Genomic DNA, 26,945 nt, shown 5'->3' on the forward strand with positions numbered 1-26,945 from the left:
GAAAAAAAAGGGCAGTGAGACAGTTTGAGAGCTAGAGAAAGACTTTTCAAGAGACTGTGGGGTAGATTTATTAAGCTCGGTGAAATGATCAAGTGTCTGGTTTTTATCACCGGCCAAACAGCTCCTGTCATTTTTCAAACCAAGCCTGCAACTTCAGTTAGGAGCTGATCTTTTTTTTATCACTGGCCAATCAGCTCCTAACTGAAGTTGCAAGCTTGGTTTGAAAAAAATAAAAAATTACAGGAGCTGATTGGCCGGTGATAAAAACAAGACTCATCTCACCGAGCTTAATAAATCTGCCCTCAAAATCTTTATAGGATTTCATTACAAATCCCAGCAACATATATTTTTTTTCCTTTTTTTAAATTTTACAAAAACAGACATTCTAAAAGAGTGTATAAAATTGTATGTAGAATATAATGGCACTATACATTTTTAGGGTATGAAGTGGGATATCAATATTCTGCAACAGTTTTAGGTTTACACAGTTCATGATCCATACATACAAGAACAGGTTTCTATACAAACATACATGCTGCGTCCACACAATACTTTTTGAGCTGCTCAGCAACTGCCTTACACCTTATGTGACGTAGTTACCGGTTAAGAGTTAGTCTGATAGAATTTTTAATGACCCGAATATTACTGGTTGGCACAGGAGAAGATGCATCTGGCAGCTCTTTACTGGGTAGCCTCTATAAACAGATAAACATCAGGTGGATGTTAACATTATGAACAGATTGTAGAAATACATTAAAAACACATCATGAAGACAAGCCATCGCATGAGCATTAACACAGAATGATAAAAATGCATTTAGATAAAAATGGCAAATGTGAGGTTCTTGACAAAGAAGCTCAGCGTATAGCACCTTGTACTTCTAGGTTACCTTGTGAGGATTTACAGGAACTTCACCAATGTAAATATACAGACTTCATAGATAGTACCTGTGATCTAGAGCGGTCAATAGTAGGAATTGGCATGGCTTCTACTGCACTTATTCTCTCCTAATAAGAAAAAGCATGAAGGGTCTAAGAAGGGAGCGCAGCTAACCTATCGTGCATAACATTCAGTTACTAGCATCTCATGATTAACCCCATTATGATTGCACTAATACTGCCCACTGGAACCCCCCCCCCCTCTTATGAAGTTTCCTAGTGCTCGTCAGGAGTATGCAGTTGATCAGATGTATGATGAGTGAGACTTACAATGTTCTGTATGCAACACATATGTAATAGAGTATTGCTGCAAATAATTACAGCCAAATTGCTTATGGCACCCAACTTACCAAGGGTTGGAGCTTCTCGTTTTCAGGCTGTTCAAAGGCAGACTCAGATATACCTAGGAGCTACGGAGAAATTAGTTTATTATCGTATACAAAAACTAAAAAACAAACAAAAAACTAGCTGTTCTGGAGTATGGTTGACCAATATTAGGTCAACATGCATAGTGTCGACAGGGTTGTTAGGTCGACACAAACGTTTCATGTTTTTTGTCCTGAATGTCGACATAGTAGACCTCTACAGATGTAGCCAGCCTCATCTAGCCCTTTAATAGGATTAAGTGAGCCAGAGCTGTTGGACTTAATCCTTTGCTAATCCCCTACTGCAGTGGTTCTCAAGAACCCCCCCCCCCCCCCCCCCAACAGTGCATATTTTCCAGGTCTCCTGGCAGGAGAACAGGTGTACTCATTCACTGACATTTTAAAAGCTCACAGGTGGAGCTAATTAGTTCACCTGAGATTCTGTGTGGAGACATGGAAAATTAACTGTTGGGGGTACTTGAGGGCCGAAGTTGAGAACCACTGCCCTACTGTATTGTTCTATGTATTGTATTGCAGCTGAGAACAATACGCCTCGGTGAGCCATGGCTATCCAGAGAAGGCTAGCTGAAGAAGGCTCCATCTATACACTGTCAAAGTGTACTGCTGTGCTCACCATGCTTTGGTCCCGGTGCCTCACTGCGCTTGACCGACTTCTTCTCCCACCATACTGTAGTGGATGATAGGGCATGAAATACTGCCTGTCGGCTCAAAAAAACAAACAAAAAAAAAACCTCACCTCAACCATTCCAATGTTGACCTAATGCTTGTGTCGACCTTCCAACCCCATCGACCAATTTCATGTGTCAACCTAAGCCACATTGACCTTCAGTGGTCAACCCAATGCATATCTGCTGCCTGCGGGTATATAAGCAGTGACAAATGACTGCCAATGCACTGGGAACCTGAGGAAGCGGCACCACCAATGTTTGAGTGACACACTTCCTGCTTTTACATAAAATCAGTGACACTTGTGTGGCAAAGCTCTTTAAACCACTAAAGGTGCCCATACACGCTGCGATAATTGCATGCGATTTGTGTGCTATGCAATCCGAAGCTAGTTCAAAAAGTATGTGCAGCACCTACTTTTTGAACTTTGCGATGGGACGTCGGCGGGAGCGGGCATTGCATACGGCAATCGCACAGTGTATGGACACCTTCAGCAACAAGTAGAAACTGAAAACCACTAGGAGCAGTTTTGCAACGTGTCCCATTTCTATTTTATATGGAAGATTGCAAATCCCAGCAGGAAAGTAAACACTGGCTCTTGAATGGTATCGCTACACCTATGAGCATTCAAACCTTTTCAGTATCCTTTGTTCGCTTTGGAGACGTTTCCAGGCTTAAGGGAAGAGTCCTTTTAGCTGCAGCACTTCTAGGACTGATACTTTCCGATTCATTCTGGTGATGCTCCATAGAGTGGTTAGGTGGAGACACAAGCTGTGGAACAACATTAAGCCCTACAACCGTAGGGATGGTGAAGCCGGATTGGATCAGCCGTTTTATTACGATGGCAGGATCAGTATCTAAAAAAAATATATATAATCATTGCAAGTCCTCAGTTGACTGGGATGCAGAACCATTCAATACAAAAAGGATCTTGTACATAGGGTAGGCAATGCAACCAATCACATGAATAGTTTGCCTTTGGTCATCAAGGGACCACAAGATTGGGAGTGGTAGCAAGAAAATGCCATTTGCACAGACAACTGTGCAGCCCAGGGAGAGGACAAACGGGCTGAGCACAGCCAGACAATGAGATTTTCTGACAGCCAATCCAAATAATTGGCCAGATTTACTGCAGCGGCCTCATTAATGAAGTGAAGCAGGAAGGGATATAGACAAGATTTATTATAATTTCCGCTGAAGCAGGGGAGCACAAACTCCCCCTCTAGGAATGTCCCCTTGGAGACAGCACATCAGCTCATACTGATGCATTATCTCCTTACACCCCACCCAGGACTAGTGCTGAAAGTAGTATCATTCTGCACAACCACTGTCTTAGGGGTGTACACACTTGACTAATGGACAATTTTGTCTAAGCAATTTTGTCTAGATGCACTGGAGATTTTGACTAAGCAATTTAAGTCTAAGCAATGATAGTCTATGATCTAGTCAAAATTGCCTTGCCTGCACAGTCAATCTATACTAAGCAATTTCTGCTAGACAATATTAACTAAGCAGGAGAACCTTCTAGATTTTGACTATCTAGTCAAAAACTCCAATTAAAAGTTCTCCATGTGTACACCCCACAAATGGTTGATTAGTATCTGTGACCACTGCAGTGTGCAAATAAACTGTTCCTGGGATTGGCAAGGCCACCAATGGGCATCTCCGTACATTTCCAGGTGGCTGTGGCTATCATTTAGCATAGTAAAAACAAAAATGCCACAATTGCATTAGCGATCATATCTGAAGCAGGCCCATGGTATCTAGGACTGTAAACTGAGGCTTTGCTCCCCTAAAGCCCACTCCCAATTCTCCAAAATATCAGGTTACTCATGGTATTGCCTCCACATTTGAAGCTACGACTACACAGAAAAAAAATCCCTTAAAATGTTTAAATGCTTACTTGCTCCAATAACTGGAATAGACTGTCCTTGAGTATTATCTGAAGGCACAGAAGCATTTGTTGGCTTTTGAGTTGCTGGGGCACTCTCTGATACAGGCATCCTACATTAAAGAAAAAGATTGACGTTTATTTACAAATCACCGACTCAATGAAGTGTAAGATAATAAGGAGACCGTTACTCTGACCTGTGTCCATCTGGTAACGTTGGACTATTTGTTCTAGACTTTTTGGGACAAGATGTAGGAGACTCAAACGGTGTCCCGGTGTCTGTATCTCTGGAGCTGTCCAGACAGTTGCCATCCAGAGATGAGCGTTTCGATAAGAGACCTGAAGATGAGCGGTTGATATCGGGGACACTTTGCTACAAAAGATTATAGACTTTAGCAGATCCTTTCAAATTCCAAGTCACTTTACTCACAACAGAAAACCTGACCAATAATTCACCTTCTTCCTCTTCTGTAGAACTTCTGGAGGAAGGTAATGATGGAGCTGTTTCTTCCTTACGTGCGTTGCTTCAATCTTCATCCCCTTCTTCAGCATGTTTATGTTATTTGCCTGCCTATAAACTAAAGGGCAGAAAACCAACGTATTTAAGTAGAAAATTTCACCTGCAATGGGGTCTATACAATTACTGCAGCTTATTGATGCACTGGTACAAGCCAAATAGCAATTATAACACCATGTGCGGTTGCTCGATGTCTGCAGAAACCTTGCAGATGATGAAAAGTAACTAACCCCCCCCCCCCCCCCCCTCCCACCGACTTTGTTTAGGCAGCGACAGGAAAGGCTATTTAATAGAACAGCCTTTCTGGGCCACAGGGAATTTGAATCAAATTTCCTAGCAATGTCCCAAATGGGTTTGGTGTAAAAGATCAAAATTGAAAACACATTAACCAGAGAGACTCCAAGAAACAGACCTGTATCGGTGAATAACTGTATATCATGTGTTAGATCAATGTTGACACTTTCAGCATTCTCCACCTTCTTGAAGATTATGCCAAGAAGCCACATAGACATATACTCATTCCTGGAGGGAAAGAAAAAAACAAGAAAACTAATACAATGCAACAGTTCACATTTTGTTAAACGGTTTAAAAGCAAATTACACAACCTCAAAAAAGACCCTAAACAGCTGGATAGGATTGGACAATGGCTACAACAATACATAGGAGGCAAACCGCTCTGAGCACAAGGACATTTATACATATGCCTGCTGCTACAACATGCACTTAATGGGATGTTTAAGGGAAACTAGGATCTTAATGGGATTACACTCCCATCAAAACCAGAGACTGCTTTATTACCCCATCATCAGACTCTTCTCTAACCACACTGTAGATATAGAATAGATCACATACTCCAACACCAAACCTGACATTGCCCAACACTGGAAAACACCTTATTCCCCCTCAGTCCTCTCCAAGATGGTTACATATGTTCAAAAAGGTATTCTGATGGGATACGCTCACTAGGTCAACACCATTACATCGACAGGGTCAGAAGGTCGACATAAGCATTCGATAGACAGTCAAAATGTTGACATGGGTTTTTCACAGTTTATTTTAGAGCAGACAGGTGGTATTTCATGCCCTACCATCCACTAGGACGTGGATGGAGAATAGAATAGTGTGGCGACACATGCGAGAGGATGCGGTGCACAGATACGGTGTCAGGGTCCACATTCAGGATTAAAAACCTGTAAAATACCTATGTCGACATTTTGGCTGTCAACCTTAGGCACGTCAACCTTTTGTCTGTTGACCTGAGGCCTGTCAAAACTTCGGCTGGTCGACCCAATGACCCATACACATTCTGATATGGAGACCCTTGTTTAGTAGTAGTAGTAGGTTTATTTATAAGGCGCCACAAAGTGTCCACAGCGCCGTACATAGCAAACAAAAAACAAATTACAGGGTAACGTACAGGGTGTGTTGATAAAATACAGCATAAATAGGGGTATAGCTGGAGAGCTAAAATAAGCACCAGTTCTGAAGTAGGTGTCGAAATTGTCGAGGAGACTGAAGATGCAGTTGAGGAAGAGAAGAAACAGGGCAGGAGCACTGGTGATGTAAAGAGGTAGGGTGAGTACGTGAGGAAGGAGGACCCTACTCATAAGAGTATACAGACTAAAAGGAGGTGGGTGGACAAACAAAAAACAATAGGATAAGTCGGAACCGATGGAGAGTTAGGGTAGGCAGAATAGGAGGCGCAAAAGAGGTTAGGAGGAGGAGGGATAGGCTAGTCGGAAGAAGTGGGTTTTGAGGGAGCGCTTGAAGGAGGTTAGGGAATCAGAAAGCCTGATGGGTGGCGGGAGGTTGTTCCAGTGTGTTTAAGTATTCCACTTTTACTATGCCCCCTTTGATATGACTGTTGTGGTAAGATTAGTAATCTAGGTACTCTTTACTTAGAAGGGCGCCCACGATTTTTGATCGTGGGCATCGTTAGTAAAAAATCTCGGGCACTAAAAAATCGGGTGCGATCAACCGACGAGATGCCCGAGATTTCCCATAGGGAACAATGTTAAATATCTCAATTGACCCAATTTTCCTGTTCAATGCCTCAATTGACCCGATTTTTCCATAGGAAACAATGTTAAATGGGCCACAGAGGCCAAATAGGCACCCTGAAGTGTATAATGGCCACCCGAATTGTTAACGCCACCCCACGATCAACGTCAACCCGATGCGTGGCGAGCGCAGCGAGCCCGCGAGGGGCGGCGGTACGCGTCCTACGACCTTTTCATACCCCCACTATCCACGTCGGCGTGGAGTTGAGAATAGAAAGTGTGGCGAGCGCAGCGAGCCACCAAGCCCGAAGCGTGGCGAGCGCAGCGAGGGTACGCGGACAGCTGTGAAGCCCGCGAGGGGACGCGGATACCTGTGAAGGTATCCGCGTCCCCTCGCGGGGCTCGCCACGCTTCGGGCTCGGTGGCTCGCTGCGCTCGCCACACTTTCTATTCTCAACTCCACGCCGACGTGGATAGTGGGGGTATGAAAAGGTTGTAGGACGCGTACCGCCGCCCCTCGCGGGCTCGCTGCGCTCGCCACGCTTTGGGTTGACGTTGATCGTGGGGTGGCGTTAACAATTCGGGTGGCCATTATTCACTTCAGGGTGCCTATTTGGCCTCTGTGGCCCATTTAACATTGTTTCCTATGGAAAAATTGGGTCAATTGAGGCATTGAACAGGAAAATCGGGTCAATTGAGACATTTAACATTGTTCCCTATGGGAAATCTCGGGCATCTCGTCTGTCGCATCGCACCTGATTTTTTTAGTGCATTCAATGCCCGAGATGGCCGCCCTTCTAAGTAAAGAGTACCGTAATCTACATTAAGGCCACAGTAGGCCCCATCGTGATAGGTGAAAGATAGTTTAGTTATTTATTGTGTACAAATGGTTTATTGAATCACCTAGATTTTCAAAACTGGTAATAAAAATGTACAGTTAAAGAATCCCCCTCAAATAAAGACTAACAAGATTGCAATTAGAAAGTTCAAGTGCAAAAACATAAATCAGCTTTGCAAACAGACAGTGGGCACAGGCTTCTAACCACCAAGGGGTGTAGCTAATTAGCTGCGATCCTCAATATTGGCTAAAGTTATCGCACCGATCACCCGGAAAACATAACTGCTTATCGCGGGTAGGCGATTACCGATTACTCCCACCTGCAAGCCTAAAAACACTTGTCTCACTCCTAAAGCATCCCAATATACTTGTCCCGTACCATGAATAATAATAATAATAATATCATAAGGAGGGTGGCCAAGGCTTTCTGAAATGGTACAGCCATTACTCAAAAATAGGGATTTTCTCCAGCATTTCACCTGCTCAGAGTAGGTGAATGGTATTCACCATAGTGTTTATAGTGAATTTATCAGATGCGAGCAATTGTATAGCTGTGATAAAAGGAGGTTGAAAAAATTAGCTGCATTTTCTGAAAACCCTGGTTATGGCAGCTAACTGACCCCCCCCCCCCCCTCAAATCTCAAAAACTTACTCTGTACAGTGGTCCCGACTCCCAGGAAAAGACTGGGAATTTACATGGGCGAGCATTATATACTCGTTTCTCTCCAAGTTTCCAACAAGTACACGGATTTTAGACTCCACCAAACCAACCCTATAGGAAACACATAATGCTAGTTAAAAGGTTAACAGGTCATTTTAAATGCTTTGCAATGTAAATAAGATCAAAATATATTTATATATTTTTTAACACACTCTTCATGGACCACAATCAGTAGGTAACATTTATATAAGAGCATTTGCTTATGGTATAAAGGGTCAGTCAAAAGCTCTATTCCAAATGGTTGACATACACAAGGTTGACAAAGGCAGGTGGTCGATCTGAAAATGGTTGATTCGAGTTTCATCTTTTTGATGTCACTGTAGATTTAATCTCAGTGAGCTCAAATTAGCGTACAGATACGCCTGATATGCGTCGAGCAAGGTGCCATGTTCCGCACACTTTACCCTTCCCAAACTGTGTCCGTGTGAATGGAAGCATAAAAAAAAAAAATGATTTCTAAAGATCATGTTGACCAATGCAGTGTCAACCCAGATTAGTCTACCGTCATCCGGATACAGGTATGTTTGACCAAACACCTTGATAAAAGTAGCTAAAGATACAGTATAGTAACTATTTAGAAGGCAAAAAAAAAAAAAAAAAAAAAGACCCTACACCTTCGAATGAACAGCAGTAATCAATACAGATAATAAATTGAGCATGGAAGCTACACAAATCAAAAAATTCTGACAAGGTGACAAATTAGCCTAAACTAACCCCAACCTTAAAAATAACAAAAAAAATGACATTTACCATTCCAGATGATGCTCCTCCGTGGACGCACTGGCAGTCAGGACAATGTAATGCCTACAAATGTACATATTAATGAAACATTAATCTACAAAGACACAAAAGCAGGTTCTAATTTAAAAAAACAAGGTTATACATTTATATAATGTGGCACAGTCTCCAGTAATGGTCCTTGTTATAGGCAAATGCCTGCGTGGTTTACACTGCCTTAATTTGGCAAAGGAGGTTTCAAAGACATGCAATGTCATTCCCTTTAGTATTTACTTCCAAATCTCCAATATATAGTTCATGTAGGGCTGGATCCGAGAAATCAGCACTAATTGAATACCCACTCAGCAGTGGTGAAAAACACCTGGTTCAGCAAATTTTTCACCACCGTCTGTGGGACCGTTGCAGTATTTATTTTACGGCTGTATTTGATAAAAAAAAAAAAAAAAAAAAAAAAGGGAATGGACCAAAAATGCCTTAAAAACGGCCTCAATTGAAGAGTCAGGTATTAGATTAATTCAGTTTGTTCAGCTATTCAAGAAAATTAATTCAGTTTGTTCAGCTATTCAAGAAAATTAAAACATATCTCCCATCATATGTTAAATAGGCTGTCACATACCCCTTTTACACCGCCGCAAAACCCCAGGTCTTCAGCAGGTCAGAGGTGATGTAACTGGGACACGCTGTGTCCCTTTACACGGGACTTCAACCCAGGTTCTGACCTGGGTAGAACACTGCTAGGACCTATGTAGAGGGTGGTGTAAATGGGTATGCCGGGTCCCATTTACATCAATGGAGGACATACAACCTGCGGACTGCAGTGTCCGCAGGTTGGACAGGGGGGAGGGGCACAGACAGCTGGGGGGTGCTCGGGGGCAGCCCAGCAGATTACCTTAGTGCTGGGGCTTGCCCCCAGCGCAGCGGTCCAGGTCCCGGTGCTTGGAGATAATGTCATCTCCAAGCGGCAAACAGGAACCGGGGGGGGCACGCACGCCGGTGTAAAAGGGACCAAACGCCGGGTCGCACCCGGTGGTTTGGTATAAAATGGGTATTACTAATATTAGTAAGCAGGAATATCGGTAGGAGATAATGTCTTCGTAAATTTCGGCTTGAGTCTCAAAAGGTTTACTAAGTTGGCAGTTCTGTTTCACATGGGATTTTGCTATGGTCAACCAATCAGATGGTATCTTCTAGAATGTGCCAACTGATTGGTTGCCAATAGCAACATCCCATGTGAAATAGGCTACATTAAACTGGACGATTTTGAACATAATTCTGGTGGCTACTTAAGTATTAAACTACCGGTATTTTGGATTTAATCAAACTATAGGGAAGCGCTGCCAGAAAGACTTTCCTGAATCACATATTGGGATCTACCCATTATATTCCTTTATTTGCCATTTCTGCTAATTATCAATATTGTACATGTGCAGACACTTCACCCAGAATAGACTAGTTGGTAACAATTCTGGGAATGGCTGTTTCTAACAGAGGTGCAGCTCGGAGTCGGCTTATAATTAGGGAAGATGTGTGCTGCCAAACTTACACTGAGCACCCCCCCCCCCCATATATCTTATAAGGGTATGGATCATTGGGTTGACCTAAAGATGGGCGACATAGTGCAAGGTTGACAGGGGTCTAGGTCGACATGGGTTTTTCACTTTTTTTTTTACCCAAATGTCAACATGGACACAGGATTAAATGCCCCGCTGCGCTCCCCATGCTTTGGGCACAGCACCCTGCTGCACTCGGCACACTATTCTATTCTCCCAACACGCCCTACTGGATGGAAGTGCATAAAATACCGCCTGTCGGCACGTCGTCTCAAAAAAAGAAAAACCCATGTCGACCAACTGACCGTATCCCTCTTATAAAGCTTAAGTGTCTGTATTGCACACATGCAGGTAACAAAGCAGTATGTGACTGCTCTAGGAAGCCTGGTAGCATGTGCCAGACATAACATACGGTGGCCTTACATGCCACAGCTTCACACAATTCATGACAATCTTTGAATTGTCCTATGAAAAGTGACGCACTCTTAGGGGAGTATTCAATGTCAGGGGTACAGCTGTCGAGCAAGCTCGACAGCCGTGCCCCTGTCCCGTTCTCGCTTGCCTCGACTGGAGCTCAGCGGTCAGGATTCAATGTCCCGGGTGGCGAGAAAGGGGCGTGGCCGCGAGTTGAGGGCGGAAATAGATGAGCTCCGGCCGGGAGCTAGTCTATATCCGGCTTTTCTCGGCAGAACGAGCCCGACAGCTTGTGATGTCGGGCTCGTTCTGCGGAGAAACCCTGTTCAATGCTGTCGGGGAAGACAGCATTGAATAGGGCCCCGCAGCCATCTCTCCCGTCGGGAGATGGCTGTGGGAGCACGACAGTGTTTGAATACCCCCCTTAGACCTGGTGCAGCTCTACCAGCTCTATTTAAACATGACTAAATGGATGTGGGTATCCGTAAACCTCTGCATAGATTCTGAAGATGGAAACAGTATAGCAATAGGAAATAGATTGTTCATACTAAATGAGTTCACTTTATTATTTTTAAAGTCTGACACCCAGGAATGTTAGGTCAACGCCCCCCCCCCCCCCCCCTTTCCTGCACTGAATGACTGCATGCAGGTAGGACCCAACCACTACTTCAGTCATTAAACGAAATTCAAAGCATGTGATTGTGCTAGCAGGCAAGACCATACAAAACTATGCTCTGACCTCTGCTGGGGAGTTCTAGGTATTACAGGTGTTCTTTTGCAAAATGTTGCATATACCGTAGCCTTTACAGAGAACCTTGTGCTATAATCAGGGTGTAATATGTACCCTGCACCCTCTTACCAGTCAATGAACAATCCTGCCTTTAGTGTTATATGGCAGGGATTGTAAGTGCTACCATTTTCATACAACAGGTTGTCAGTAGCAAGTTTATGGAAACACTTACTTGTATTTCTGAAAAAAGTTTAGTGGTTCAAATAGCTTTGACCAATCTGCTTTCCCTTGAAGGATTTCATCAGTGACAGACAGACCTTCGGAGAGAACAAGCAACATTGTTATTTACTAAAAAAAAAAAAAAAACAATGCCAGATACGCTCAAGAAAGGTATTCCAGAAGTCAGGCTAATGTAGTGTTCATTGCATATGTTCATCCATTAGCACAGCTGCTAACTGGAACCACTATGTGCCCAGCCCTTTATAAGAATAGGAAGCCAATTAAAGGTAAAATCAGGCAAATACTAAAAACTTCATGTTATATTATGGCATGGGTCTTCAAACTGTGGCCCTCCAGATGTTGTGAAACTACATGTTCCAACATGCATTGCCACATTTTTCCCCTATAAGAGCATGCCAAAACTGTCAGGGCATGCTGGGACATGTAGTTTCACAACATCTGGAGGGCCACAGTTTGAAGACCCATGTATTATGGTATTGGACAGTGTATACCAACCTTGTCTGAACTCTTCCACCATAATTGTGCGTGTTGAGGTCGAGGCGTTGTAAGTGGAGTTCTGCTGAGGATATGCTGGAGTAATTATAGGCATTAGGTGATACCGGTCAGCGGGATTTACCTGGAGAAAGAACGCAGACAAACACAGAAATAGATGAAACGCCTGAACTAAGTGACGCGTGGCCAATCAGACCTGTTGTCACAGGTGTAAAAACAGCACCTAGCCATGCAGTATCCATTTGCAAACATGTGAAACAAAACGGTCATATGGAAGAGCTCAGTGACTAAAGTGTGGTATTGTGATAGGATGCCACCTTTGCTACAAGACTTAAGTTTCATTCCTGCTGGATATTCCATGGTCGCTTGTAGATATCAGCAAGTGCAAAGGTGCAGATGCACTAGTGTGATTTGTGCGCTTATAATCTGATTCAGACCCTTTGGCCCTTAAAAAAAAAATCTGATGAAGTGTTAAATTGCAGGCAGTTAAGCTCTAATTCAGATTTGTGGTCCCATGCGTAATGTATCAAGAGATAGCAAGGGCTGCCACCAAGATTTATCAGATCAGGCAACCTTTTCAGGGATCACATATGATACATTGTATGCAAAATGGCCACATAGTGTACCATATGTGATCCTACCTCTCGGGAAGCAGCCGGGTGGCTCAAGGGGATCGCATGCACCTTCTTCCCTCAGAGAAGTTGCATAGTGTATGGGGGCATTAAGTGTTTAGGATCATCAACTCAGGCACAAAGCGGTATAGGTAGTGTACAACAGGCCACATCTTAGGTCTCCTAATGTAAGAAACCTTGGACATTTTAGAAGCTGGCTAATAGACAGAACAGAAGGTCTGTCCTCTAACTGTGTACATGTGTTACATACTCTGGGATCCCAAACTGGTAGATTCAGATTGCTCTCTTCTGGCTGTTTCAGCAACACTGGGTTAGGCCATTCCCTATGGGAGGAACATTATGTTAGATACAGACATGCTAAAAAATTAAATGCATTTATCAGGTACCTACATAGTGCAATATATATATATATCCACAGCAATGATTCCTGAACACTTACCACTTTGAAAAAACAAGGAAAAACTTGTGCACAAGAGTAGATGCTATTGCGTTTGGGTACAACTGACACGTCCTTGCTACTAGCATTGCCCACGACACACCGCCGAGAAATCCCAACATATTGGAATAAATGCAACGCCCTTGAAAGAAGAGGAAATCACGCAACAACTTAATTACAAAAGAAACCAAAGGGACAGCAAAGACCCTTGTATAAGCTATCTGAGGACTAATTTATTTTACTGAAGCACAACTTCCACCTGATTGTGCTTCAGAAATACACACACCAGAAAATGCAGGGACTTTTCTGGTGTAAAAGGGGCCAACCCGGGAATGCCCTGGCATGATCCCTGGGTGGGTTCCTGCATTTTCTGGTGTGAAAGGGGTATTAGGCAATCCAGGAGTCAGTACTGTGTCGGCAAATCCAGGCATTCCCATAATATGGCAATAGAACCTAATTAGAAAAATAAAGTCACTGCTTACTCTTTGCCCACAGCTTGATGGCTCTCAGGGTTAGTCTGAAGTTTTCTTTCTCTGGAACTAAATGGAGAATTTCATCTGTAACTCTGCAACCTAAAAAGATCAAAACCACAATGTTACAATGGGATGGAGACAGCAGATTTTATACTCTATTACACTTCTGCAAATAATGTATAAGTGACTTATGAGCTACAAGTGATAAGTCTTCATAGCAAAAAAAATAAAAAAATAAAATAAAAATATGCCTTTACGAAATCTAAAATGTAAAAAAGCTGGCATAATTGCCTATGTAGAATATTGTAAAGAGTAATGCAATATACTGGTGGATGTGTAATCTCAAGGCACCAAGCCAGCATGGCTTGTAACAAGGGGAACGCACAGGAAATTAAAGTCCCAGGCACTGGCACATGTAGTGACTTATTTTGCGATGTGGAAGACAGATGATGGCGCTATTCTAATGCCCAGCTCTTTAAAGCCTGATGCCATAAAGGACGACCAAAAAAGAAAACCAGCTGAAAATCAAAAGGCCTTCAATCCAATGGTCTTGGAGGTACTAAAAACCCATGGGTTAATTCAATTGATTGTCAAGTTTACTGTGTAAAAATAAAAACTAACTTTAGTGATTCCACTGTGTATGAATCATTGGATAGACAGCAACTAGGTTGACACGGGTCATTAGGTCGACACAAGCAGTCGTTCGACATGGGGAAGGTAGTCAAAAGCTTGACATGGGATTTTTACGTTTTATCTCGAATGCCGCCAGGGACAATGAAACTTAGCACCGCGTCCCCTCGCTTGGCTCGGCATGCTTCGGGCACACTATTTTATTCTCAACACATCCTAGTGGATGGTAGGGTATGAAATACCGCCTGTTGGCACATGTCTGTAGCTAAAAACCCCATGTTGACCTAATAGTGAACCTATAGAATTCCTGACAATTATGGCCCTTTTTCACTGTTAAATGAACCCATCAACCTGCAAAAAAAACCCAGTGATTTGGGAACTTATCCTCCATAGCTCCTGCTATCGGAGATCATTTACTTACCTGCAGAGAAAAGTGAGAAAGTGCGGTAATTTACTGTGGCTAAAGGGACATACACACTGAGCAATTTCGTGCTCTTTTCTAAGCAATCTGACTAGGTCGCTCATTTGTATGTCCCAGAGCGATGCGGTCCTGCATGTCCTTATCACCTGCTACTTAAGTCAGTTCATGCAGGCAAAATCTTTTCAAATCGCTTAAGTGACTGAAAATTGCTGTGTGCAAAGAATGAGCAATATCAATCCAAGTCATCCTGAACCACTACCCTGACTTTTGCTTAAGTAAATCGCTTAGCACACATTGCTGCATGTGTATGGGCTCTATATGGGCAATCTAGACACCGGGAAATCGCCTACCCTATAAAGCTTAGCAAAAATCCTTGACACCTCAACGTGTGTGCGCCCCTTGACTGTATTCTCCCCCTCAAGCAGTGTCGCACCAATCGGATGGTAGAGTAACCATAATTTTAGGCCACTTCATTAACTTGGCAAAGTAGTAACAAATGTAAGGCACCCGGTGTTCCTGCAATGATTATGCTTACCATTTAAGCTTCTGATGCACCTTATATCCAAGCTCCTCAATCGTGAATCATCACGCAAGTCCAGATCATCAGGGATACACTGCACGGGCAATCTAGCAAAAACCAAGTCAATCTATGGAAAAACAAAGCACAAACTTAGGACAACTACATGCCATAAGCCAATCGAGAAAAGTATTCCTATATTGGGTGCTCACTGTACTGATAACTAAATGGAAGTCACAGGTTAGGGAGTCAAACAGACAGAATTAAAAATGTACAGTACTAAAGGTATTCAGTCATTAGGCTGACAGCACTAAGGTCGACCACTGAAGGCCGACATGAGTCAAGGTTGACATGGGGTTTTTCACTTTTTTGGAGCTGAAAGGTGGTATTTCATGCCCATTCACTAGAGCGTGGCGGGAGAATAAAATAGTGAGCGAGGCACTGTGCCCGAAGCACGGCAAGTGCAGCGAGCCATGCAAGGGGATGAGGGTGCACCGATATGGCGTCCATGTCTACTGTAGACATTTGGGACAAAAACACAGGAAACCCCATATCGACCTAAGCCCATGTCAACCTTCAGTGATCAATCCAACGCATGTCGACCTTAGTGCTGTCAACCCTATGACCCACACGAAGTGCGATTGTGAAACCCTATGATATAAAGTGCGATTGTGAAAGCGGTTTGAAACTGTGAAAAAGCTGTAGTGATTAAAAACTAAGAGTGCACTCCGATTTCTTGCTCACCTCTGTCATTTTCCCTGCTCAATCGGTGATTGACCTGGTGAGTATAATTCTTCATATATTCCAATGCCTCTTGTTAAAAAAGGGCAGGTATAATAAAGTATTGTTAACTCACTGGCTCACTATTCTCATTCATGTGTATGTGTAATTCAGTTTATCAGGCTTTATGCTCGGTTCATATTGTAATAGTGGTGTTCTCACTTTGTTTATGCTTGATTAGGTACAGATATTATCCATCAATTTATTGTTCATACAGTTATTCATGCATGTTCCACATTCCTTCTTTTCAATTGTATAAAGAAATAGTGTCCATCTAATTACTTCCCAGTACAAAAAATGCAAATTATGCTAACTATAGAAGTTGTGCCACCTGTACCGAAACACGTTCCTTGATCAGGATAGACGACTCAACTTCCAGGCTGTTAAACGGAGCGATTGCAGGTCTGCATGAGATAGCGGTCCTTGTCGCAGTAACGTGGGCGATATTGGCAGCATCCAAGGATCCTGTGTGGACAGCCTCAACAATGTGGGGGAAACATCCTCTTTTTGGCCAAAAAGCAAGGATTACTATTCTTTTAACCCCTTCCCGACATTTGACGTATATATACACGTCATGGCCGGGAAGTACTTCCCGACACATGACGTATATATACGTCATGACTTCTAACTCTTCTAGAGACGCAGTGACAGAGGGACGATGTCTGCTGTCCCTGACAGCAGACATGCCCCTGCATGCAGGGACTGCGATGCAGCCCCCCCGTCGGCGATCGCTGTGATTGGCTGTTCAGTGTGAACAGCCAATTACAGCGTTTTCTGTGTCACCGGCGAATAACGTTCGCCGGTGACACGGGATCGGAGGTGATTGGTGCTGTAAAGTACAGCACCAATCACCGCGGGGTGTAAGGGTGACACTGGTGTCACCCCACCTCACCCCGCCCGCCCCCAAAGGCCGTGATTGGTCCGTCGGACCGACGGACCAATCACAGCCATGGAGGGGGGTTTAAACTAACGGGGACTACACTGCAGACGCCATTCCGGTCTGGAATAGCGTGCAGTGCGGTCACCGTGCCCAGCTGTCGCCATTTACTGACCAGAACCTTGCTCAATACTTACCTGATCACTGCTTGGGATCTTGCTTCATCTTGTGACATCCTGTGCTGTGTTGTGCTGCTGCAGTGTCATCGAGTTAGAGAGAGAGATAGAGAGAGAGAGATAGAGAGGCCTAGTGACAGAGAGTGCTATATTTTGTGCTGCTGCAGTGTAATAGAGTTATAGATAGAGAGATAGAGAGAGATAGAGAGAGAGATAGAGAGATAGTGACAGATCGTGCTATATATTTTTTTATATAACTGACTGCTGCCCCCCCTTTTGTGCTGATCAGTATAAATTAACTGATCAGCAACTTTTTGGGGGCGCAGGGTATTTTTTATATATATATATATATATATATACCTGTCAGTGCTGCTGCTGCAGTGTCATAGAGTGATAGATAGTGAGAGATAGAGAGATAGTGACAGAGAGTGATAGAGACTGCTATATTTTGTGTCTGCTGCCCCCCTTTTGTGCACCCCCAGCAACTTTTTGGGGGTGCAGGGGTTATTTTTCATATATATAACTGTCAGTGCTGCTGCTGCAGTGTCATAGAGTGATAGATAGTGAGAGATAGAGAGATAGTGACAGAGTGATAGAGAGTGCTAAATTTTGTGTCTGCTGCCCCCGCCTTTTGTGCTGATCACTATATCTGAGGTGATCAGCAACTTTTTAGGGGTGCAGAGGTTTTTTTTTTTTATATATACCTGCCAGTTGCACTGTCAGTTGCACCAAAGGTTGTGCACCTGCTGCCCCTCACTGGTAATCAGTGTCGCATCACTGATCACCTTTTTTTTTTGTGTGTGCTGTGGGGTCTTTTTTTAATTTTTTTTTTTACACACACTGATTTTGGGGGTGTCCTGTGGCCGCTGTGCGCTGATCAGTGACGTACATCACTGATCATCTTTTTCGGCACAGGGTTGATCTATTTTTTTTTTTTTTTGATCAAATTCCTGTTGCCTTTGAGCGCTGTTCAGTGACGGACGTTACTGACCAACATCTGTGCTCAATTTTTGGCGCAGGACCTTTTTTTTTTTTTTTTAACCCCTTCATTTTTTTTTTTTTTTGTATAAAGTATTTTTTTTTTTCTGCACTACATTCACACTACACACTACATACCCCCCTGGTTGAAATAAAGTTTGTACCCCCCCCCTACACTATACACGTGTTGAAACATTTCACTACCAGCAACACAAAAATAAAAATGGCATCCCAAATGTCATCCCAAATGTCATCCCAGTCATCCAGAAGAATGTATTCAGTGGAGGAGGCATATGCCATGCTTGCTTCTGACTCTGACACAGCCAGTGATGCAAGCGGGGAATTTGAAGGATTCGCCTTAAGCTCCTCTTCCTCCTCTGATGATGAGGGACCCCCTCAAAGACGCCCCCGTAGAGCAGCTGAGACCCCCCCCCCAATAATTGATCTCGTATGGACCCCACCACCAGACAATTTTGAGCCCCAGGTTCCTGAGTTTTTGGCCATGCCAGGAATCCAATTTGATTCCACAGGTCTCAGAGAAATTGACTTTTTCAAATTATTTTTCTCTGATGATTTTATAAATTTAATGGTGGACCAAACTAATTTATATGCCCAGCAGTTTATTGCTCAAAACCCCACGTCATCATTTGCTAGGTGGACCCCTGTAGATGCAGTAGAGATGATGACGTTTTGGGGTCTGGTGTTTCATATGGGCATAGTAAAAAAGCCAGAAATTAGGCAATATTGGAGTACAGATGTTCTGTACAGCACCCCATTTTACCGTATGGCCATGCCCCGGGCTCGATTTGAGACGATCCTTAAATTTTTGCATTACAACGATAATGCACAGTGCCCACCCAGAGATGATCCCACCTTTGACCGGCTATTCAAAGTCAGGCCGGTCATTGATCATTTCAGTGCCAAATTTGAAGAGATGTACATCCCAGATAAATTCATTTGCATAGACGAGTCCCTTATACATTTTAAAGGAAGGGTTAAATTCCGCCAGTACCTTCCCAGTAAGAGGGCAAGGTATGGCATAAAAATGTATAAGCTGTGTGAAAGCACCTCAGGGTACACTCACAGGTTTAGGGTATATGAAGGGAAGGATTCAAGAATTGAACCGCCAGAATGCCCCCCCTCCCTCGTAGGTGTTAGTGGAAAAATTGTCTGGGATTTAGTGCACCCCTTCCTGGATAAAGGTTATCACCTCTATGTGGATAACTTTTACACTAGCATCCCCCTGTTTAAGGCCCTTGGTTCAAGAGGTACAGCAGCTTGCGGTACTGTGCGCAAGAACCAAAGAGGCCTCCCAAAAACGCACATTGCCCAAGTAATGAGAAGGGGTGAAAGCAGGGGAATATGCACCGAAAATATGTTGTTGGTCAAATATAAGGACAAGAGGGATGTCCTTATACTGACAACAATTCACGGAGACAGTACCACCTCCGTCCCTGTACGAGGTACCAGTACCCACACCTCAAAACCTAATTGTATCCTGGATTACAATAGGTACATGGGCGGAGTGGATCTTTCAGATCAGGTACTGAAGCCGTACAGTGCCCTGCGGAAAACAAAAATCTGGTACAAGAAGCTGGCCGTGTATATCATCCAGATGGCACTGTATAACGCTTACGTGCTATTCCGTTCTACCGGCCAGAGGGGGACATTTATGCACTTTCAAGAGGAAGTCATAAAGGGCCTAGTATTTGGGAACCAGCAGGCAGAGGGCCCCAGTACTTCTAGTACTGGCCCCCGTATTGTACCAGGGCAGCATTTTCCGAACGAAATCCCCTCCACTGCAAGAAAGGGCAGGACACAAAAAAGGTGCAAAGTTTGCTATAAAAAGGGAATAAGAAAGGAAACTATTTTCCACTGTGAAACTTGCCCCGACAAACCCGGCCTATGTATAAAGGAGTGTTTTAAAATATACCACACATCTATGGATTATTAGGTTCATCATTTCACCGTGCTTCGGGGGTCTTGCTAATGCGACATAGCACCCACCATCATTCCACCAGAATTTGTGCTGCAAAATCCAAATATCACTCCTTCCCTTCTGAGTCCTGCCACTTTTTGGTCACACATGAGGCATTGCCGTACTCGGGAGAAATTGGGGCACATTTTGGGGTGCTTTGTCTCCTTCATTCCTTCTGAAAATGAAAAATTTTGAGCCAGAACTGCATTTTTGTGTAAAAAAAATGTAATTTTTAATTTTCACTGCCCACTTGTATCAAAATTGGTGAAACCCCTGGGGGTTTGAAATGTACACTATACCCCTAGATGAATTCCCTGAGGGGTGTAGTTTGCAAAATGGGGTCACTTGTGGGGGGGTTCCACTGTATTGGTGCTTGGGGGGTCTTGCTAATGCGACATAGCACCCACCAAAATTCCACCAGAATCTGAGCTGCAAAATCCAAAAATCACTCCTTCCCTTCTGAGTCCTGCCATGCACCCAACTGGTATTTTTTGGTCACATGTGAGGCATTGCCGTACTCGGGAGAAATTGGGGCACATATTTTGAGGTGCTTTTTCTCCTTCATACCTTCTGAAAATGAAAAATTTTGAGCCAGAACTGCATTTTTGTGTAAAAAAATGTAATTTTTCATTTTCACTGCCCACTTGTATCAAAATTGGTGAAACCCCTGGGGGTTTGAAATGTACACTATACCCCTAGATGAATTCCCTGAGGGGTGACTTGTGGGGGGGTTCCACTGTATTGGTGCGACATAGCACCCACCAAAATTCCACCAGAATCTGAGCTGCAAAATCCAAAAATCACTCCTTCCCTTCTGAGTCCTGCCATGCACCCAACTGGTATTTTTTGGTCACATGTGAGGCATTGCCGTACTCGGGAGAAATTGGGGCACAGATTTTGGGGTGCTTTTTCTCCTTCATACCTTCTGAAAATGAAAAATTTTGAGCCAGAACTGCATTTTTGTGTAAAAAAATGTAATTTTTCATTTTCACTGCCCACTTGTATCAAAATTGGTGAAACCCCTGGGGGTTTGAAATGTACACTATACCCCTAGATGAATTCCCTGAGGGGTGTACTTTGCAAAATGGGGTCACTTGTGGGGGGTTCCACTGTATTGGTGCTTGGGGGGTCTTGCTAATGCGACATAGCACCCACCAAAATTCCACCAGAATCTGAGCTGCAAAATCCAAAAATCACTCCTTCCCTTCTGAGTCCTGCCATGCACCCAACTGGTATTTTTTGGTCACATGTGAGGCATTGCCGTACTCGGGAGAAATTGGGGCATAGATTTTGGGGTGCTTTTTCTCCTTCATACCTTCTGAAAATGAAAAATTTTGAGCCAGAACTGCATTTTTGTGTAAAAAAAATGTAATTTTTCATTTTCACTGCCCACTTGTATCAAAATTGGTGAAACCCCTGGGGGTTTGAAATGTACACTATACCGCTAGATGAATTCCCTGAGGGGTGTACTTTGCAAAATGGGGTGACTTGTGGGGGGGTTCCACTGTATTGGTGCGACATAGCACCCACCAAAATTCCACCAGAATCTGAGCTGCAAAATCCAAAAATCACTCCTTCCCTTCTGAGTCCTGCCATGCACTCAACTGGTATTTTTTGGTCACATGTGAGGCATTGCCGTACTCGGGAGAAATTGGGGCACAGATTTTGGGGTGCTTTTTCTCCTTCATACCTTCTGAAAATGAAAAATTTTGAGCCAGAACTGCATTTTTGTGTAAAAAAATGTAATTTTTCATTTTCACTGCCCAGTTGTATCAAAATTGGTGAAACCCCTGGGGGTTTGAAATGTACGCTATACCCCTAGATGAATTCCCTGAGGGGTGTAGTTTGCAAAATGGGGTCACTTGTGGGGGGGTTCCTAACTTTTAGCATCTTATGGTGCCTAGAAACCTACATGGTGCCTAAAAAATAATCTCATAAAAAGGAGGCTCCAAAATCAAGTAGGTGCTCCTTCTATTATGAAGCCTGTGGTTTGGTCAACGTGCACACTAGGGCCACATATAGGATATTTATGAAAACAAAAGAATTGGGGGAATCAATTTTTAGTCACATTTCTCTAGTAAAATGTACTGTGTTCCTTAGAAAAATGTATTCAAATTGCAAATCTGCAAAAAAAATGAAATTTTGAAATTTCACCTACACTTTGTTTTAATTCCTGTGAAACACCTAAAGGGTTAACAAACTTCCAAAATGCTGTTTTGAATACTGTGAGGGGTGCAGTTTTTGAAATGGTATCATTTATGGGGGTCTCTCACATACAAGTCCCTCAAAGTCACATCAGAACTGAACTGGTCCCTAAAAAAATCAGTGTTTGAAATTTTCTTGAAAATTTGAGAATTTGCTATTCATATTGTAAGCCTCCTAGTGTCCAAAAAAATTAAAAGGAAGTTGAAATAATGATGTCAACATAAAGTAGACATATGGTCTATGTTAGTTATTAACTATTTTGAGTGGTATGATTATTTGTCTCACAAGCAGAAAATTTAACATTTTGCAAATTGCTAAATTTTCCATTTTTTTACGACATTTTGGTATTTTTCACAAAAAAACAGACTGTATCGACCCAAATTTACCACTAATTTGAAGTACAATGTGTCACGAAAAAACAATCTCAAAATCACTGGGATAAGTAAAAGCAAAAAAAAGTTATCCCCACTTAAGTGAGACATGTCAGATTTGAAAAAAAGGGCTCTGTCAGGAACGCAAAAACTGGCTCTGTCAGGAAGGGGTTAAAGAGTACGAGATATCATGGGAAATGGTGGGAACACGTATCTAAGGGAAAAAGTCTGTACCTTCTGACCCTGGAAGATGGTATCTTGAATAAGACCAAGCTTTTTGTTCTGGTTTTTCGCCATCAGGTCTATCTGTGGTTCACCGAATATTTCCACCACTTCCAAGAACACCCGATGGTTCAACGCCCGCTCTCCTGGTAGTATCTAGTGTCAGCTGGGGAAGTCAGGAGTTATATTGTCCTTCCCCAGGATATGTGGGGCTGATAGCGGGAGAAGACTTTGTTCTGCCCAAGACAATATCTTTGAGAGCTCCTCCCATAGCACTCTTACTGTTACATTGTCTGACAGAACTCTTGTGTGTATCCACAATCAAATCTTGGAAATACATTATTGCTTTTCGTACTGATCGAGTCTTTGATTTAATGACATCAGCCTTTTCTTCAGGGACCATGTACCCTGGAAATTATCCGCCTTTAAATGTGCTCCCCAACCAGTCGCGCTGGCGTCCGTAGTGAGTACCACATATTGAGGCTGACGTAACAATGTCTCTGAACTTTAAATCTGGGGCCAACCATCAGGTTAGAATCCCTTGCTGTAAAACTTAGATGTATCTTGTGATCTAGTTCTGTATCTCTTCTTAGGAAGAGGTTTCTCTGGAACTCATTTTCCACCTTGCCCATGGTATCACATCTGTAGTGGAAGCAAACTACCCGAGCAGACGTAACACTAGGCACAAGGTACTTTTCTTCTCCAACAGTATCAAGCCAGTGTTTGAATACTGCCACATCTGTCTTGACAGGGAAATTGTATTCGCCACTGTATACACCATTACCCCTAGGAAAAATCAGCTTCTGACATGGACCCAGCTGACTTTTCCTGATGGATAAACCATCCATGCATTTGAAGGATAAGGACAGTTTCTTATTGACCGTCTTACTAAGCTCTTCTGTTCGTCCACAGATCAATAGGTCAACCAGTTATGCCCATATTGTCACTTCCTGCATCCTTAAGTATGCAACCAGGGAAAGCAGAATTTTCTTAAAGACCCTCGTAGATTATGACAGCCCAAATGGAAGGCTAGGGAACTGTAGATGTTTGTTTAGGAACTTCCTGTGTATAAACTGCCCTTGGCCTGGAGGCGGGAGAGGGGAGGAGCCTGGCAGGCAGTGAAGTTTAACCTCTATGGTGCTGGAAGCTCTCCCTCACTCACTCCACTACCCACTGTAAAGCCTGTGGCCCCTGACGTGCCCAGATGAATAAATAAGCATCTTTTAAGTTGACAGATGCCATTAAATCCTGTTCTGTTACACCCAGTAGGATAGATTTCAACGTCTCCATGTGAAACTTTACATCTAGAGAACTGTTGAGAACAGAGATCCAGGATTGTCCTGAATGACCCTGACTTTGTACTAGGAACATCCTTGACTAAAACCCCTTTTTTTCAATCCTGCAGGGGAACTTGTTCTACTGCTTTTGACTTTAAGTTTTGAATTATTTGCTGCAAGGCAATAATTTCCCCTTCCATTGACTGATTACAAAGATTTGTCAGATCAAGAAACCTGAGTAGTTTTGAACTCCAAGCGGTACCCTTGTGTGAGAACTGCTAGCATCCATTTGTCTCGTGTTGAGGTTCTCCATTGGGACACAAAATCTTCTCCCAAACGGAGAGTCTCTGGAGGGACTGTAATGGCCAGAATCTACGGTAACCTCTTCTGACAGGTTGCCAAAAGGACTGTCTTGTCGACCCTGAGTATCGTCCATACTGCCTTCCTGGGCTGTAACTCCTCTCAATTGCTGTTCTATATCACAGCTCCCTGTCCAGAGACAGCCTCACTGATTTGCCACAAGACATTCTTTAGATTAGCGACTTTCATTTATTAGCAAACTCATAAGGTAAAGACAAAGATTTTGGGAGTTTGTATCTGCCACCCAAGTACGTAACCATACTGCCCTTCTTGCAGACAGCTTCCGCCATAGACGTCGCCACATACTCCACTACATCAAACGACGCCTCGCACATATTTAATTTCACTTCCGCCCAACCTGGCTGCACTCTCACTGCCCCGCCACACGCGGTTTGTAATGAGCATGGCGGACAGGAACGGTGATCTGTCGTACAGTAGCCAGCAGCTGGGTGCCCGCACAGCATGGTGTCCCGCCGTTACTTGATCCTCTCCCCCGGGTACCACCCTTTCCAGCGGCAGCTACACAGACGCACATATAGCTGGCCAACATGACATAAGCCTTCAATTTACAAAACTACACCATCTTGTCTGACTGGAGACAGGAAAAAGAGAAGGGGAGGGTGGCATAAATCTACCCAGGTGGGTGGAGCTAGAAAAACAACAAAAACAAACTACCTGTCTAAAGCTGGGGGATGGGATGATATCCCAGAGTAATGGCTGCCATGGATTTTGAGGGAAAAAAATCTGTATTTTCTCCTATGCGGTGGAATGTGCTTTTATTGTTAATGTTACTATTGGTCTCAAATTATTAATAAAAATAGTTGCTTTAGTTCGATTTCTATGTCTGCGGTTTAAGTTTAAAAAGGCTGAGAAAGTAGGAATATGGGCGCTTAACAAATAAGAGGCTAGTACTCCCCTGTTCAATGATTCTTTAAATCCTGCTGTATACCTCCACTCCACGTTTCTCGTATTTGAAACGACAGATCCAATTGATCGGAATTGGATCTAGATTGTGGGGATCGGGCCCTAGTCGTCCTGGTGTGTACCCAGCATAAACCACATAATCAAATAGCTTGGATTAAAGTATCTCAAGGTATTTATCATTTTGTCCACATATAAGAGGCTAGTACTCCCCTGTTCAATGATTCTTTAAATCCTGCTGTATACCTCCACTCCACGTTTCTCGTATTTGAAACGACAGATCCAATTGATCGGAATTGGATCTAGATTGTGGGGATCGGGCCCTAGTCGTCCTGGTGTGTACCCAGCATAAACCACATAATCAAATAGCTTGGATTAAAGTATCTCAAGGTATTTATCATTTTGTCCACATATACGAGTGATCCATCAGTGTGGATAAACTAGTTGCCTGGAATCGTATTGGGCAATATGCAAACGTGTGTAATGTTAGTTACCTTTGGGCTATACGCGAGAGCTAACCGCTGGACCCAATATGCCACATAAGTAATTCACCTTATTACCAGATTAAAATACAGTCACAGTATGCAATTGATCGCTAATAACCAAACAGTATTTATGGTATAACACATTGTAATTATACAAGCTACACAATCACTGACCCAATAACACAATCTAATATAGAACCAGCATTAGAGCTACAATGCCGGCAGTAGGCAGAGCGGGTTCAGGGGGTGACCCGGGGGCGGCAGCCCCTACCCTGAAATGTCAGCACCTACCTCCCTCACCTTCTCCGGGCAGACGCCCCGCTCACGCGCCTGCAGCAGCATCCCCAGCACCGGCAGAAGTAATCATGGCAGTAGTAATCCCCAGCACCGGCAGAAGTAATCACGGCAGTAGTAGCGGCTCGCCGGGTCACCCGCTCAGCAGGGTCCACACACAGCCAGCACCCTACCTCCCTCCCCTTCCCTGGGCAGTAGCCCTGCTCACCCGCCTGCAGGAGCAGTGGCTCGCCGGGTCACCAGGAGCACCCGCTCTCACGTGTGTGTGCCTGCCGCAGCAGGGTCTGCACACAGCACATTCAAGGGACCCGCTGCCTCCCGAGAAATGGACCGCGCTTGCCAGGTACCTGGGGAGCGTGTGGGAGACAGAGACCCCGCGTCTCTGGGGGAAGGGGGGGGGGGGGGAAGAGATGGAGGACCCCGCTTGGTTCGAGGGGGGGGTTTGAGATCCCACTGGCCAGGTACCAGGGGAGTCTAGTGTAGGGTACAAAATACTGGTTCAGACCCGTTCACACTGCAGAAATAACGGGTCTGAACCGTGTAGGACTCTGCTTTTTAAGCATTTTGAATTACCGGTTCACCGGTAATTTAAAACTGGCACTTTCACACTGCAGCTATAACCGTTTTGAAACGGTTAAAAATTGGCAATTTACCGTGTTATAGCTGCAGTGTGAAAGGGGTATGATTAATTCAACAAGCCCTGAAATAAGGGGACTTTCGCAGGCAATTCAAAACCGCAGACAAAAATGTAACTAAACTAGATTGCGGTTTTTATAGATGGAGACAAACT

General features: G+C 43.7%; 1 protein-coding gene across 1 annotated transcript in view; it reads right to left on the reverse strand.

Annotated features, from left to right (window-relative positions):
* Nucleotides 1-26,945, reverse strand: part of PAPOLG (poly(A) polymerase gamma) — a 38,191-nt gene that overhangs the window by 1,085 nt on the left and 10,161 nt on the right. Inside the window, exons 7-22 of the mRNA XM_083175887.1 lie at nucleotides 15,250-15,361; nucleotides 13,673-13,762; nucleotides 13,194-13,332; nucleotides 13,005-13,077; nucleotides 12,126-12,246; nucleotides 11,623-11,707; nucleotides 8,709-8,762; nucleotides 7,890-8,009; nucleotides 4,811-4,920; nucleotides 4,338-4,459; nucleotides 4,079-4,254; nucleotides 3,894-3,994; nucleotides 2,624-2,847; nucleotides 1,289-1,348; nucleotides 948-1,007; nucleotides 1-695 (exon numbers count right to left, since the gene is read on the reverse strand). The exon at nucleotides 1-695 is cut by the window's left edge and continues 1,085 nt beyond it. Of these exons, the coding sequence (XP_083032013.1) occupies nucleotides 597-695; nucleotides 948-1,007; nucleotides 1,289-1,348; nucleotides 2,624-2,847; nucleotides 3,894-3,994; nucleotides 4,079-4,254; nucleotides 4,338-4,459; nucleotides 4,811-4,920; nucleotides 7,890-8,009; nucleotides 8,709-8,762; nucleotides 11,623-11,707; nucleotides 12,126-12,246; nucleotides 13,005-13,077; nucleotides 13,194-13,332; nucleotides 13,673-13,762; nucleotides 15,250-15,361 (1,746 nt within the window). The 3' untranslated portion in view covers nucleotides 1-596. The remainder of the gene's footprint in view (nucleotides 696-947; nucleotides 1,008-1,288; nucleotides 1,349-2,623; nucleotides 2,848-3,893; nucleotides 3,995-4,078; nucleotides 4,255-4,337; nucleotides 4,460-4,810; nucleotides 4,921-7,889; nucleotides 8,010-8,708; nucleotides 8,763-11,622; nucleotides 11,708-12,125; nucleotides 12,247-13,004; nucleotides 13,078-13,193; nucleotides 13,333-13,672; nucleotides 13,763-15,249; nucleotides 15,362-26,945) is intronic.

The sequence above is a fragment of the Crinia signifera genome, chromosome 3, assembly GCF_055691185.1.
Source record: "Crinia signifera chromosome 3, ASM5569118v1, whole genome shotgun sequence".
In the NCBI taxonomy this organism is placed as follows: Eukaryota; Metazoa; Chordata; class Amphibia; order Anura; family Myobatrachidae; genus Crinia; species Crinia signifera.